General features: G+C 39.1%; 1 protein-coding gene across 1 annotated transcript in view; it reads right to left on the bottom strand.

The window, feature by feature from the left end:
* Tpi (triose phosphate isomerase) overlaps window positions 1–17,311 on the bottom strand; it is a 226,118-nt gene that overhangs the window by 68,296 nt on the left and 140,511 nt on the right. The window contains exon 6 of the mRNA XM_090369145.1: window positions 9,987–10,072. Coding sequence (XP_090225271.1) covers window positions 9,987–10,072 — 86 coding nt within the window. The remainder of the gene's footprint in view (window positions 1–9,986; window positions 10,073–17,311) is intronic.

The following is a 17,311-nucleotide window of genomic DNA, read 5'->3' as shown; positions in this document are numbered from 1 at the left end:
GGCTCAGAGGAGAACTGAGGTGGACAGTTTCGCTCTGAATCACAGCCTTTTAAAATGCACTGCTTGCACATGATGTTTGTGGAGCAAGCGGGTACAGGACATGATATTGCCATGGGGGATGTCTTCGTGTGTGTGTGTGCGCGCGCGATGCAAGGAGTGTAACGAAATCAGGCAACAACTCAGCGATGTTATGGGCCTATATGAGAGCTTGAAGGACAGGGTAGATGCCCTCGAAGAATCTAAATTGAGGGGCCCATCAAGCTCTCAGCTGCCCACATTAATGCCACAGCTTGCACTTGGTCATCACGCAACACAGTGGCAACCCCCAAGGCAGAATGTGCTGGTCCCACAAGAACTAGTAGTTGTTGGTGACTATTGTCAGGGAAACGGTGAACATGCTTTGTAAAAAGGATAGGTGGAACAGGAACAGGGTATGTTTGCCAAGAGCAAAGGATGATGACGTTGTAGAGCGGATATCATCTTTTAAGGGCACAAAAGGTGATATAGTTGTACACGTTGGCACTAATGATATTAAGAGGAGATGGGCAGAATTACTTAACAAGTACAGGTCACTGTTGAAAAAAAGCCGTGAATTATGGTTGAATTTGAAAGTGTCTCCAATTCTGCCCAGACACGATAGGAAGGAGTATATGATGAGAGCCTTATCGATCAATTCGTCCCTCGAAAGATTGTGCAAGACTCAAGGAGAAGAATTTTTTTCAGCCTGGTCTGTACTTGTTAATAGGAGAGACTGCTTCTACAGGGATGGGATACACTTAAATAGAAAGGGTGCAAGAATATTTGCTGATGCCATCGAAGCAGTGTTAGGTGGGTCGGAAAACTGCAGGCTTGGGGGGATACAAGGACTAATAGATTAACAGTAGCCACTGGCAGAGGTGAAAGTGATTCTTGCACTGCTTCTATTGGAATGAGCAGAAGCCTGGAAAACAAGTTGCAGGATATTTCAGAGACTGCTGGGAGTCATTGCAGTACAAGTAAACACATGGGTTGTGTTAGGATAGCTAAGAATAGGAACAGGTATACTAGCGAATACACCAATGCTAGGAGTTTGATAAATAAATTTGATGAATTTAAGGTATTGCTCAAAACATCAAAGGCAAATATTGTTGGGATAACAGAGACGTGGTGTCACACGTCTCTGTTATAAGGAATGCAGGATGCAATCGTGATATAAGGAATGCAGAACTGCAATTTTGAGAGTACAATGTGTACAGAAAGAATAGACAGGATAGGAAGGGAGGAGGGGTTATGCTATTAGTTGAGAAACACATAAAATCTAAGGAAGTGAAGCCAGTTGACATCACTGGAAAGTGTAGTGTCGAGTCAGTTTGGTGTGACAAGCATTGGGAGATCAAAATTGAGACTGGAGTGTGCTATAGGCCTAATGACTCTGTTGAGTATAATAAGAAACTCTACAGGGAAATAGAGTGGGCCAGTAAATCAGAGAGTCTTATAATGGGGGATTTTAATTTCCCAGATATTTACTGGAATTTGTGGGTTGGTCACACACACACACGCATACTAGCAAGGCTTTTGTGGATTTATTGGATAATTGTTTTCTACATCGGCATGGTTGGGAGGCAAATAGAGGGAGTAATAATCTTGATTTGATTATCAGTAGTGATTCCTCATGCATTAAGAATCTGCAGATAAAGGAACCACTAGGTGGCAGTGATCAGTGTGCTAAAGAGGGATTTAGTCAAAGAGGTAACTACCATCTGGGGTAAAAGGAAGGGTTATTGCTTTCGTAAAGGCGACTACGATGGTCTGAGACAGTATTTAAATTCTATACAGTGGGACCAATTGATGATGTTACCAACAGCAAATTCAAAATGGAAAGCATTCAAAGAATTTATCTTGGAAGCTACTAGGCTTTACATACCAACTAAGAAATATTGTTCAAGATTTAGGCCTAAATGGATGTCAGATGAACTAATGAGACACACATAAATTAACACGTGACACAGAAGCCTATGATAGATATAAGCTGGTCTGTAACCAAGTCAAAGAAAAAGAGCAAAGAGTTCTTTACTTATGTAAACTCTAGAAGGAAGGGGATGAACCAGATTGATCCATGTGATATCGATGATTCAACTGTTGATGATCCTACTCAGGTAGCTAACAAACTAAATGAATATTCTGCATTGACATTCACATATGAGGAGTTATTCAGCAAGGGGAATGCCAGAGGTGTATTCAACTCTGGCAGTAATCTAGATAATCTTGTAATAACTGAGAGCAAAGTGGAGGAGAAATTGTTGAAGATAAACACAAGAAAGGCACCTGGGGTGGATTGGACATATCCAGTTATATTAAAGGAGGCAGCAATGGAAGTAAGCAAACCCTTAGCCACAATTATGAGAGCTTCCTTGGACTCAGGGGAGGTTCCCATAGACTGTAGATGTGCAAATGTGACCCCAATTCAAAAAGGAGGATCAAAGGCTGACACAAGTAATTATAGACCTGTGAGTTTAACTTCTGTTCCAGGAAAATTAAGGGAGGCACAGGTTAAAGAAGCACTGCAGGATCATCTAGACAAGACTTCAGTTATAGCTCAGACACAGCATGGTTTTGTTAAGGGAAAGTTTTGTGTGGCCAATTTGATTGGATACTATGATGCAGTCACAAAAGAACAGGATGCAGGGAATATCTGATATTATATACTTGGATCTTAGAAAGGCCTTTGATACTGTTGCACTTGGAAGACTGCTGCACAAATTGGAGCAGTGTGACATTGGAAGCAAATTGCTGCTATGGATAAAGGGGTGGTTGAGGGGGAGAAGACAGAGAGTGGTAATCAATGGACAATGCTCATCGTGGACTAATGTTATTAGTAGAGTTCCTCAGGGTTCAGTGTTGGGTCCATTATTGTTTTCGGTATTTATAAATAATATTGATGATGGTATATCAAGCTTAATGTCCAAAGTCTGCAGACGATACAAAGGTTGACAGGGTTGTTAAGGACACTACTTACACTATGCTGCTGAAACAGGATCTAGAAAGGTTGAGCAGATGGGCTGAGAGGTGGCAAATGAAGTTTAACATTGAAAAATGTAAAGTACTACATATGGGAAGCAGTAACCCCAGAGTGACATATCAACTCTGTAGTGCTACACTGACAGTGGTAGAAAACGAAAAGGACCTGGGGGTAATTGTGCAGGCAGATATGCAGTTTTCTGAGCAGGCAGACAGTCTGAAAGAGTAGCTTATAGTGTCTTGTCAATGATATACACGAATTTCTCTAGCAGGGATAAGGATTTGATTATCCCCTTGTATAATGCACTGGTCAGGCCACACCTTGAGTGCTGTATACAGGTTTACAGGCCTCATTTTAAAAAGAATGCAGAGCTGTTGGAACGAGTACGGAGAAGGGCAACAAGATTAGTTAATGGAACAAATAGGTGCTCCTACGAAGAAAGGCTTAAGTTTTACAAATTACAGTGTCTGGAGACTAGGCACCTGAGAGGTGATCTGATTGAGGTGTATAAAGCCTTGAATGGTTTGAGCATGCTCAGTGCTGATGGGATTCTTCCTCTTTCTCAGAATAATCACCTGAGAGGGCATAAATTGAATTTGAGGAAGGACAGATGTAGGATCATCATCATCAGCCATTTTCAATCCACTGCAGGATGAAGGCCTCTCCAGCAACTTTCCAGTTCCTTCTGTTTTGAGCACTGGCCATCCATTTACTACGCAAAAACTCATGAATTTCATCTATCCATCTCCGCCTTTGTCTTCCAGGTTTTCTTCTAGCTCCCCTTGGGTACCATTCTGTTATTTTCTTAGTTCATCTGTCATCATGTCTTCGAGCTATGTGTCCTGCCCAAGACCATTTTAGTTCTTTAGTTTTGATAAGAATGTCCTTTCATTGAGTTTGATGCCTAATCCATGTGTTTCTCTTCTTATCTAACAGTCTGATTCACAGTATAATTCGTTCAATTCTTCGCTGTGTAGTTCTCAGCTTCTCTTCCATTCTTTTCGTGAGTGCCCAAGTTTCACTTCCATAAGTCATGGTGGGGAGTATACATTGCTTCATTATTTTACGTTTCAGACAAACTGGGATATTGCTCTTCAGTATGTGACTATATTTCCTGAATGCTATCCCTCCAAAATTTATTCTTCTCTTGACTTCCAGCCATTTATCATTATTACAGCTAATACCTTGTCCCAGATAAGTATATGACTCCACCTTTTCAATTACTGCTCCTTCAATCATTATTTCCCTTTCTGTGGCATACTTGTTCATCATTATTTTTGTTTTAGCCATATTCATCTTTAGTCCAAAATCCTTACTAACTGTGCATAACTGATTAAGATTTTCCTCTAATTCTTTGGGATTGTGGCTTATGATCACAATGTCATCTGAAATCGTAAATGGTTTAGGTACTCTCCGTTCACATTGACTCCTTTCTGCGACCAGTCTAATCTTAAAGCTTCCTCAAGGGCAGCAGTAAACAGCTTCGGAGATATTGTGTCTCCTTGCCGAACTCCTTTCTCGATTTTAAATTTGCTACTGTCTTTGTCTAGTCTAATAAAGGAGGTAGCACTCTCATATATTTTCTTCAAAATCACAATATATGGGGTATCTATGCCTCGTCTTTCCAGTGCCTGAAACATTGCCTTATGCTGTATGGAGTCAAATGCCTTTTCATAATCCACAAATGCCAGGCATAATGGTGTTTTATATTCATTTGCTTTCTCCATTAGCTGTGATATTACATGAAGGTGATCCATAGTTGAGAATTCTGTCCTAAAGCCAGCTTGCTCTTTCGGTTGATTCTCATCAAGTATTCTTTGTAATCTGTTAGTAATGACCCTTGTGAAGAACTTGTAGATGTGGGATAACAAGCTAATTGGTCTATAATTTCCAATTTCTGATTTATCTCCTTTCTTATGCAGCAAAACTATGATTGCATTATTCCACTGCTTAGGCATCACACGTTTTCTAATGCACTTTGTGCAGAGTCTTGCCAGTGTTTGTGTTATGTCTCTTCCTCCCAATTTTAACAACTCTACAGTAACTTTATCTTCCCCCGGGGCTTTCCGATTCTTCATTTTCTTCAATGCATGTTCTACCTCATCAGGAAGAATATCGGGTATGTCATATGTGTTGTTACTTTGCAATTCATCTTCCCCACTGCTGGTATCATTCCCTTGCTCCTGGTATAATTCTCTATAGTAGTCTTCTGCTATTTGAATTATGCCTTCTCTGCTGTTTATAAGTACACCATCGCTATTCTTCAGTTTCAGTATCATTTGTCTTTCTGTATTACTGCTCATGGCTGTTGATTTAAATCCTTTGTTTTCCCTTAATGCTTGTTCTACTTTTCTTGTGTTAAATCTTCTTATGTCCTCTCTGAGTCTCTTTCTAATGGCTTTGCATAACTCAGTATACTCAATTTTCTCCCTGTCAGTGTTTTTCTTAGTCTTCATTTGTCGTCTTCGGTTCATCATGACATGTGTTTCTTGACTAATTTTTTCTTCTTTGGATTTCTTTTTCCCTATAGGTTTCTTGGGCTTTATCACTTTCAGAAAGTTGTAATATTCCTCGTCGATATCTTGGTCCTGAGCAGTCTGCAGAAGCGCAAACTTGTTCTTAAGTTCCAGTACATACTGCTTTTTCTCCTCCGCTGTTACCTCAAAGACCTTTGTATTATTTACTCGAGTCAGTTTTTTCCTTTCCTACATCTATATCAAGTGTACATCTTACCATTCTGTGATCACTTCCAACATTTACCTTATTCAGGACGGTAACATCATTCACAATATATCTTCTGTTAGTGAGGATGAAGTCGATTTCATTAGTTGTTAATCCATTTGGACTCTTCCATGTCCACTTTCTGTTCACCCTTTTCTTGAAAAAAGTGTTCATTACTGACAGTCCTTGAGATTCTGCAAATTCCACAAGTTTTTCACCTCTTTTATTTCTTTCACCAATTCCAAAATTTCCTATAGTTCCTCTTTCTGCGCTGTTTTGACTTTTTCCAACCTTAGCATTGAAGTTCCCCATAATAATAGTGTAGTGGGTTTTCTGCTCATCTAGAAGACCTTCAATTTCGGTGTACATTTCTTCAACCTCTTCATCACCATGGCTCGATGTTGGTGCATAAATCATTATAATCTTTAGCTTGTACCTCTTAGAAATCTTGAGTATTAGTCTTGACACCCTTGGTGATGTACTTTTGAATTCCAAAATGTTGTTTTTAAAATCTTTATGGACCAGAAACCCAACTCCACCTTCACTCCTTTCACTGTTTCCATTGGTGTACAGCAGATTTCCACTTGATAAACTTATAAGTGATTCATTTTTTCTTCTTGTTTCAGCCAAACCGATGATATTCCAATTCACATTTTCTAATTCCTTTTCCAGCTCTAATATCCTGTCTTCACTGATGAGTGATCGTACGTTATAACAGGCCAAGTTCAATTTCCGTGCATGGCAGCCTGGTCGTACCCAGAGATTCTTAGCACCCTCTGCTTCCACTCTGATCCTCTCGCTGCCGTAAGAGGGAGAGTGAAAGCTGCTGGGGACTGAGGGCCATTTGTATTGTTGTGCTGTCATATGCTGGAGGTTTTGGTCTTTTCCTCTTCACGCTGACCAGGCGTTTTGAACAGAACCACTCTACACGTTCGTTGCCACCTAAGTGACGTAACAGGGCTTACCATCGAGAAGGTGTGCATGAGTAGATTTTAGGGAGGCAGGCCAACCTTCTTCTAAATCTTCTGTAATAGAGAGATATTGGATCCATCAGTGTTTTAGGCTGAGTGTCTAATAACACACAGGATACCTGTTCCCCTCTTAGCCCCTCTTTGCCTTTTTCTAACCTGAGCATTGAAGTCCCCCATAATAATAGTGTAGTGGGTTTTCTGCTCATCTAGAAGACTCTCAATTTTGGTGTACATTTCTTCAACCTCTTCATCATCATGGCTCGATGTTGGTGCATAAATCATTATAATCTTTAGCTTGTACCTCTTAGAAATCTTGAGTATTAGTCTTGACACCCTTGGTGATGTACTTTTGAATTCCAAAATGTAGGATAGATGTGTGGAAATTTGCCTTTAGCCAGCGGGTAGTTGGTTGGTAGAACAGGCTTCCATCCCTCATTGCGGAAGTTAGCCAAAATAAATTTAAGGCTCAGCTGGACAGGTATTTCGAACGAATGGAGGGGTGAAGTGGCAGTTTTTTTTTTTTCTTTTTTTTTCCTTGTTTTTTTTTTTTGGCTGATGCTGCATAAGCTTGCTTTCTTGCATCATATGCCTCTACTACTGCTAATGCAACACTTTCCTCTGAAGATGGAGTGGAGGTTTGTGTTCCTCTATATACATACTGTGTACACAGGATGTTATAAAAGCCCACGAGGCAATCCTTAGGGGACTGTGATGGATAGTGTCCAGTCAAATTAGTGCACTTTTCCTAGCCGAATCATAGATTGGTGATCTGCTATCCAAGCGAGATCTGATTAATACCTGATACAGTTGAAGCAGAGTGTATCGGTCAGCACCCCATGTTGATAAAGATAGTACTCTAAGGATATTTAATTTTTTAAAGAAACTAGTTCACAGATTTGTGTTGTGTTGAATGAAGTTTAATTTATTGTCCAGGATTAGGCCAAGAAATCTGATACTATTAGAGAGAGAGAGAGGTATGGCGAAAATTTTAAGTTGTAATTCAGGCTCAGGGTGGATCTTAAGTTTTTTTACAGAAATGAATACAGTTGGATTTTTGTGCTGATTTTTGTGAACGTTAGTCTTTGCAAGACATCAGTGCTCCATTTTGTTAATTGAGTTCTGAAGCTGCCTCTCAATGGAATTCATATTTTTCCGTTGGCATGAGATCATCTGCATAATGATATAATTCTAATGTGCTTGGAATATCACGGATGAGATTGTTTATTCTTATTACAAATAGAGTAAGGCTCAAAATAGATCCCTGAGGGACCCCATCCTCCTGTATATGGATTCTAGAAAGAATATTTAGATGACTAACCTGAAACGTCCTGCACTGGAGAAAGTTTTGAATAAACAAGGGAAGCTTGCCTCGTAGTCCAAAGGTGTGAAGATCCCGTAAAATACCGAAATACCATGTTGTATCAAAGGCATTTTCTAAATCCAGACTTATCATAACTAGATGGTCCTTTCTAACAAAAGCACTTCTGATGTTCGATTCTGCTTTAGCCATCATATCCAGTGCAGATCTATTTTGCCAAAAGAAACCAGGTGAGGAACTTGAGGACCAATTTTTTAAGTGTTTTCCCTAAACAACTAGTTAATTGGATGATAATTTACCAGATCAGAGAGATCTTTTACTGGTTTAAGGATGGCTAATACAAATGAATGTCTCCAAGAGCAAGGATAAACATGCTCCTGAAAAATTCTGTTAAAAAAAAATCAGTAGAGTTTGTGAGGCTGTGTCACTGAGGTGTTTAGCATAATATAAAATATACCATCAGGGCTAGCTGCACTATTGGGTGCTCTGTTAAGAGATTCCTTTAACTCGAATATTGTAAAAGGCTGATTATATGGAAACGAGAGGCCAGTGTTGAAATTAAATTTCTGTCTTTCTGCTGCACTGCACAAGTAATTTTATTTTTACAGTATAGGCTGTTAAGTGGTGATAATGCCTGGAACAAATTTTGTTAATTACTGGAATCTTAATACTAAGGTAACAATGCATGATACCTACAAACCAAATGAACATCAGTGCACCTGTTAATTCTCATGACCTTGATGTTCCATGATGGTAAATGTCACTCCTGACTGACCAAACAACAAAAGAAACAACAATTCACATACTGAAAAAAAAAAAAATAATAAATATGAGCAGAGCAAGAAGTGGTTTTTTTTTTTTTGTTTAGGCATGAGGCATGCTACATTTGCACTGTATTACACTATGTGTTTTATACAAATTTTCTACTAAACAAATGAATGTGTTGTTTCTATAACACTTTGGAGACAATGTAGTAATTGTCTAGAACTTTTGCTGGGAATTTTTGGAATCTTAATACACATGTAACAACGCATGATAGCTACAAACTAAATGAACACTAGTAAAGATCAGTCCACCTGTTAATTCCCTTGATCTTGATGTTCCATGATGGTAATGGCATTTATAGCAAGACTGTGCACCATGCTGGAAATGGGAAAACATTGCATTAGTAGAAGCCTATACATGGTCAATTTGTCTCATCCCCCTCCCCAGACCAACACGGGAAAAAAGTGCATTCCCATTGAGATATCTTCAATGAATACCCTAATGCTAAATCATTTGGGTATTTGTTGCTACCCTTCATTTTTCACTCATCACTTCAAAATTTGTCACTAATTTTAACAATTAAGCTGACAAAACAAATTGTCTTAGCAGAAATTTCAGCTTCAAAATTTTCCTTTTGCATCACATTCACATTTGTTTTGGATAAGTGGCAAAATAATTTTTTTTTAGAAATTCAGATATCTTGCCATAAGACTGCTAATATATGATCTCATTTCAATGACAGGTGAGTTTATCTGTCTTATAATTGATCCCTTGGAAGCTCAGATGACGCAGGGCTGGCCTAGCTAAAATTATCTTGGATTCCCTGGTGTGGTGGTTGTTCTCCACGGGGTCCTTTAAGTTAAGAGGCCAGAAGATCAACAGAACCCAAAATTACACAACATAAACCATATACTACTCACATTCTGGCATTTACAAGGAACTGTACTGCAGTATAAGGGCATATATGGGGGAATTGTGGGAAACTGCCAGTGCCACTTGACATCTCCTCTCCCACCAGTACTAACATTATGCCTTATAATTGTTTTTTTTTTTTTTTAATTTTAAATAGTCTAATGATTTTGCGCAAGTTACTATGTTATATGTAAATAATCTAAAAAAAGATAAATATGATTATTAGATAATTATTATATTGCATTGTATCAAACTTTGGAAGATTCTGTTGACAGAAATGAGTTTAAAGTCAGATGCTTACCTGCTCTGGTGTTGCTGTTTTTCCAGTACCAATGGCCCACACAGGTTCATAAGCAAGTACTACATTGCTCCAGTCCGAAATCTTATCTATAGGAGAGATTTTGACATTAAAAATGCATTCTACCTAAACAAACAAACAAAAAAAAATTTAATGTTTGTTTAGAATAAATTCAAACACTTCTGATAGAACAAAGGGTAGGACTATCACACAGATAAAACATATACAATGTCAAGGACACCTCTGTGTTGTAATAAACAAAGGATTTATTGGAATTTTGAGACTAATTAATAGAATTTGGGATTAAATAATGTTCATTGTGCACAAAGATTAATGCACAATTTACACTATGCAGCTACAAAGCTGGTGGTTTCACACGTGGTTGGGAATTGAAAGCGGCCTTTGAGAACAGAGCCCATATTGAAAATATTGCCCCCCCCCCAACAAGGATCAACCTCATTTTCTGCTGCCATCTCCTAACAGAGGTCAGTGGCCGGGCAAAATTTCTGTCTTTCAGTAGATCTTGCAAGAATGTGTTTTTAGGTCTATTCAGGTTCTTATATTCCTCATAAGAAAGATCCATCTTCTCCCTGATGTTCATCTTCCTACTATCTCCCTTCAACGTCAGATGGGAATGAAGTTTTTCTTGTAATGTAATCCTTCTATAAATGCATATTTCAAAGGCCACTAATCTCTTCAAATATTTGATTTTGGCATCCAAGTTTCAGAACCATACAAAGCCAATCACGCAAGCAAATTTGGCATGTCTTCTAACTGCTAAACTTATATTTAAACAATTGTTGCAATAGCATTGAATGTGGAAACCTTGTTAACTTCAATCCTTCTGATTATTTCTCCCAAAAAAAAAAAAGAAAGAAAAAAAGTTCCGAGTTCCTATATTCACATTTAATGGCAGATTTTTCAAGACAAGAACTCATACCTTCATTGGGAATTACTGACTTTTATTCTTTCTCTCTCTCTCTGCATAAACAGATCATAAATAATGCTACCTCTAAAGCAAAAACAATTAGCATTAGTTAATTGTTTTTGCTTCAGAGGAAGCATTATTTGCAATCTATATTAGCAATTGGCAACAACAATCCAGTTTTCTTCTTCACACTTGGCTTTACCATTCTTCTGAATACCTACCAGCTATACAAATCTCAAATTAACCATAGCATGGACAATCAATCAGTCCCACTCTTACACATTCACATATAAATATACACATTGGTATTCAAAGAAAGTGCATCACCCCTTAAAATTGTAATTGCTGTCCAAATAACGTAGGTATATGGCAATATTTCTTACAGATTGCATCCAATAAGATTGGCACATGTAGGTGATGACATAATATTGCATCAGCTGTTGCGTTCAGTTATATAAGCATGCTCTGCACGAGTTGCAGAGTGCCATTCCTTGCTTGTGTCAGGATGGCGAGTTACGTGCAGTTGACACCACGAAGAAAGTGCTATTGTTGCTTTATGTGAGGAAGGATGTTCTTCCCATCATATTGCTTATAGTTTCTTGTAATCAGTCAACAGCGAGTAGATTTCTTTCCAAACTCAAGAATACTGGTTCTGCTGATAGGAAAAAAGGAACCGGATGCAAACGAGTCTACACCAAAACAGGACCGTGTTTTGAAGTGCTTATGCCTTAAAAACCATAAAGCTTCTTCATCAGAACTGAAAAGAGAATGGGAAAAGCATACAGGAGTGGCAGCAAGTGCATTAACAGTCAGAAGACACCTCTTCAAAAATGGACTTGTAGCTTGTCGCCCTAAGAAGAAGCCCCTCACTCACACAAAAAATGAAAAAGGCCTGATTAATTTGGTGTAAAGACCATGTCAAATGAACCCCAGAGCAGTTTTTTTTCTGTTAGTTGTTAGCGCATCAGCTTCTGTGGCCATATTGCACCTCCCAAAGTCTTTGCATTTTGTACTCTGATCCAAGCCTGAGGCAGGATTCGAACCCGCGACCTTTGGGTTCACAGAGCAGTGGAATTCAGTTATTTTCTCAGATGAGAATAAATTCAACCTGTATGGCTCTAATGGGAGACAAACGATTCGCCGTAGACGTGGTGAAGAATATCATCCAGACTGTATAGTGTCTACAGTGAAATTCCCTAGAAGCCAAATTATATGGGGGTGCATTTTGTGTCACCTGCAGTTTAGTATTAGTATTAGTAATGGCCACATGGTACAAGGAAGCCTATGGCTTATGCTGCACCACCCAAAAAAAAAAAAAAGAAAAAAGGAATAAAATAATAAGAAAATTTTAAAAAATAAATAATTAATAAAAGAAAAGGGAAGGGAACAGAGCCTATGCATTTCCCTCCTTCCATAGGTAATTATCCAGCTGATCTTTGAACTTCCTCCCCAAACTGCCAGCCCCTACCACCCACATAAGTAACTTATTCCAGTAATTTATAACTCACTGGCTAAAATAAAACTTTCTGCAATCCAGTCTAAACATAACTTGAATTTATGGCCCCAGTTCAAGAATCACTTATAACCATGAAAATTTCGTACTCATTCATTTTACTTATGCCTCTCAGAGCCTTAAACACCTTAATCAAGTCTCCTGTAAGGTGTCTAGTTTCCAAGCTCTGCAACCCACATATTCAAAGTCTTTCCTCATATGAACGCCATTTTGCCGATCTCACCAGGCAAGTTAGCATTAGCATTAGCAGAGGCATATGATGCAAGAAAGCAAGCTTATTCAGCATCAGCCAAAAAAAAAACAACCACTACTCCCATTTCAACCCTCCATTCGTTCGAAATACCTGTCCAGCTGAGCCTTAAATTTGTTTAGGCTATCAACTTCAACAACAAGCGATGGAAGTCTATTCCACAAACCAACTGCCCGCTGGCTAAAGGCAAATTTCTGCACATCTATCCGACATCCGTCCTTCCTCAATTTGAATTTATGCCCTCTCAGGTGATTATTCTGAGCAAGAGGAAGAATCCCATCGGCATTGAGCATGCTCAAGCCATTCAAAGCCTTATACACCTCTATCAGATCACCTCGCCAATGCCTAGTCTCCAGGCTCTGTAATTTGCAAAACTTAAGCCTTTCTTCATAAGAGCAACCCTTTGTTCCATTCACTAATCTTGTTGCCCTTCTCTGTACTCGTTCCAGCAGCTCTACATCCTTCTTGAAATGAGGCCTCCAGACCTGTATACAGTACTCAAGGTGTGGCCTGACCAATGCCTTATACAAGGGAATAATCACATCCCTGACCCTGCTAGAAAAATTCCTGTATATCATTGACAAGACACCATGAGCTACTCTTGCAGCTCGTCTGCACTGCTCAGAGAACTTCATATCTGCCTGCACAATTATCCCCAGGTCCTTTTCATTCTCTACCACTGTCAGCGTTGATACGTTGACCTGGGGTTACTGTTTCCCATATGTAGTACTTTACATTTGTCAATGTTAAACTTCATTTGCCACCTCTCAGCCCATCTGCTCAACCTTTCCAGATCCTGTTGCAGCAGCATAGTATCAGTAGTGTCCTTAACAACCGTGCCAACCTTTGTATCGTCTGCAAACTTGGACATTAAGCCTGATACACCATCATCAATATCATTTATAAATACAGAAAACAACAATGGACCCAACACTGAACCCTGAGGAACTCCACTAATAACATTAGTCCACGTTGAGCAGTGTCCATTGATTACCACTCTGTCTTCTGCCACTCAATCATCCCTTTATCCATAGCAGCAATTTGCCTCCAATGCCACACTTCTCCAATTTGTGCAGCAGTCTTCCATGCGCAACAGTATCAAAAGCCTTTCTAATATCCAAATATATAATATCAAAGTTATTCCCTGCATCCAGTTCTTTTGTGACTACATCATAGTATCCAATCAAATTGGTCAGACAAGACCTGCCCTTAACAAACCCATGTTGTGTCTGAGCTATAACTGAATTCTTGTCCAGATGATCCTGCAGTGATTCTTTAATCAGTGCCTCCATTAATTTTCCTGGAACCGAAGTTAAACTAACAGGTCTATAATTACTTGTGTCAGCCTTTGATCCTCCTTTGTAAATTGGAGTTACATTTGCACATCTCCAGTCCATTGGTACCTCCCATGAGTCCAAAGAAGCTCTCATAATTATGGCTAGGGGTTTGCTTACTTCCTTTGCTGCCTCCTTTAATATAACTGGATAGATCCCATCCACCCCGGGTGCCTTTTTTATGTTTATCCTCAACAATTTCTCCTCCACTTTCCTCTCAGTTATTAGAAAATCATCTAGCTCACTGCCAATGTTTACTTCACCTACGACATTCCCCTTCCTGAATAACTCCTCATGTGTGAATGTAGATGCAAAATACTCGTTTAGATTGTTAGCCACCTGAGCTGGATCCTCAACTGTTGAACCATCAACATCCAGTGGACCAATCTGATTAATCCCTTTCCTTCTTGAGTTTAAATAGGTAAAGAACTCTTTCCTGTTTTTCTTTGCATCCTTTGCCAAGGATTTCTCATAATCTACCTTTGCCTGCCTAATCTCCTTTGTGACTTGGTTACAGACCAACTTATATCTATCATAGGCTTCCATGTCACCCATTAATTTGTATGTATCCCATGCATTTTTCTTCTCTGCCATATGTCTCATTAGTTCATCTGACAACCATTTAGGCCTGAACCTTGAACAATATTTCTTGGTTGGTATGTAAAGCCTGGTAGCTTCCAAGATTAGTTCCTTGAATGCTTCCCATTTTGAATTTGCTGTTGGTAACATCATCAGTTGGTCCCACTGTATAGAATTTAAATACTGTCTCAGACCATCATAGTCGCCTTTACGAAAGCAAAAACCCTTCCCTTTACCTCTGATGGTAGTTACCTCCTTGAGTAAATCCCACTTCAGCACACTGTGATCACTGCCACCCAGTGGTTCCTTTATCTGCAGATTCCTAATGCATGAAGAATCACTACTGATAATCAGATCAAGAGTATTACTCCCTCTAGTTGCCTCCCGAACATGCTGGTGTAGAAAACAATCATCCAATAAATCCACAAAAGCCTTGCTAGTGTGTGAGTGACCAACCCACAAATTCCAGTCAATATCTGGGAAATTAAAATCCCCCATTATAAGACTCTCTGATTTACTGGCCCATTCTATTTCCCTGTACAGTATCTTATTGTACTCATCAGAGTCATTAGGCCTATAGCACACTCCTACTCTCAATTTTGATTTATCTATGCTTATGTCACACCAAACTGACTCGATACTGCCCTGTCCATCGATGTCGACTGGCTTCACTTCCTTGGATTTTATGTGTTTTTTAACTAATAGCATAACCCCTCCTCCCTTCCTATCCTGTCTATCCTTTCTGTAGACGTTGTACTCCCCAAATTCCAGTTCTGCATCCCTTATATCCGTGTGTGACACCACGTCTCTGATATCCCAACAATATCTGCCTTTGATGTTTTGAGTAATACCTCAAATTAATCAAATTTATTTACTAAACTCCTAGCATTGGTGTACACGCAAGTATACATGCACCTGTTTCTATTCTTAGCTACCCTAACACAACCCATGTGTTTACTTGTACCGCAATGACTTCCAGAAGTCTCTGAAATATCCTGCATATTGTTTTTCAGGTTTCTGCTCATTCCAATAGAAGCAGTGCAAGAATCTCTTTCACCTCTGCCGGTGGCTACTGTTAATCCATTAGTCTTTGTCTCCCCCCAAGCTAGCAGTTTTCCGACCCACCTAACACTGCCTCGATAGCATCAGCAAATATTCTTGCACCCTTTGTATTTAAGTGTATCCCATCCCTGTAGAAGCAATCTCTCCTGTTAACAAGTACATTCCAGGCTGAAAAAAATTCTACCCCTTGAGCCTTGCACAATCGTTTCAGGGCCGAATTGATCGACAAGGCTCTCATCATATACTCCCTCCTATCGTGTCTGGGTAGAATTGCAGACACTTTCAAATTCAACCCTACTTCATGGCTTTTTTTCAACAGTGACCTGTACTTGTTAAGTAATTCCGTTGGTCTCCTACTCTTAATATCATTAGTGCCAACGTGTACAACTATATCACCTTTTGTGCCCTTAAAAGATGATATCTGCTCTACAACGTCATCAACCTTTGCCCCTGGCAGACATACCCTGGTCCTGTTCCACCTATCCTTTTTCAAAGCATGTTCCCCCTTTCCCTAACATTTGAGTCACCAACAACTACTAGTTCTTGTTGGACCAGCGCATTCTGCCTTGGGGGCTGCCTCTGTGTTGCAAGATGACCAAGTCCAAGTTCTGGCGTTGATGTGGGCAGCTGAGAGCTTGATGGGCCCCTCAATTTATTTCCTTCGAGGGCATCCACCCTGTCCTTCAAGGTCTCATATAGGCCCATAACAACGCCGAGTTGTCGCCTAATTTCCTTGCACTCCTTGCATCGTGCACACACAAAGACATCCCCCATGGCAGTATCATGTCCCGTACCCGATTGCTCCGCAAACATCAAGCAAACAGTGCATCTTAAAAGGCTGTGGTTCAGAGGGCAACCGCCCCCCTCAGTTCTCCCCTGAGTCACAGCACTCCCATTAGCTTGAGCCTTTTGCTTTGCTGCTCTGGTCAGAGTCATGATTTTGATTTAAATGTCAATAAAATTACAATTTCAGAACAAAATTAAAACCTTAAACTTGTATCTTAACACAGTTATAACGCTATATTTATTTTTCAGTATCGAGTGTTATCTACGAGTTCCCTTTATATAACTTCCGTATCAAGTATGTATTAATTATTTGTTACGTTTGTACTCTAAGTCGTTATATATATATAGTTAAAAGTACAATTTAATTGACAATGAAGTTTAACAAGATTAATAGATGTACTGATTAATTGACAATATTATATTATGCACTATACTATACAAAGCTAATGCTATCGAATTCCGGATATGCTGTATCGCGTTTCAGTAACGAGTGTTATCTACGAAATCCCTTCATATAACTTCCGTATCAAGTTATGTATTAATTATTTATTTTTACTAATTATTTATGTTCCGTAACCTAAGTGGTTATATGTATAGTTAAAAGTACAATTTAATTGCCAATGAAGTTCGACAAGATTAATAGATTTTACTGATTAATTTTCACGTAACAATGGCGGCTGTTTATGAACGGTAAACATGTGGATTTGATACTCTTTCCGATACTAAGTAATCGGATACTAAGTAATCCGATACTAAGTAACCTACAAAATCTCTATCTAAGTTATTTTAACTTTAAGTACCGTAAATAGGAATATAAAGCTACTCTAGAAATAAGTTAATATGTCAATTTAAACTAAAAAAGCAGAAAATAAATCA

The sequence above is a fragment of the Mastigoproctus giganteus genome, chromosome 2, assembly GCF_048544385.1.
Source record: "Mastigoproctus giganteus isolate SK-2022 chromosome 2, ASM4854438v1, whole genome shotgun sequence".
NCBI classification, from domain to species: Eukaryota; Metazoa; Arthropoda; class Arachnida; order Uropygi; family Thelyphonidae; genus Mastigoproctus; species Mastigoproctus giganteus.
Note: the sequence above shows the minus strand (reverse complement) of the source record. Positions and strands in the feature narration are given on the sequence as shown.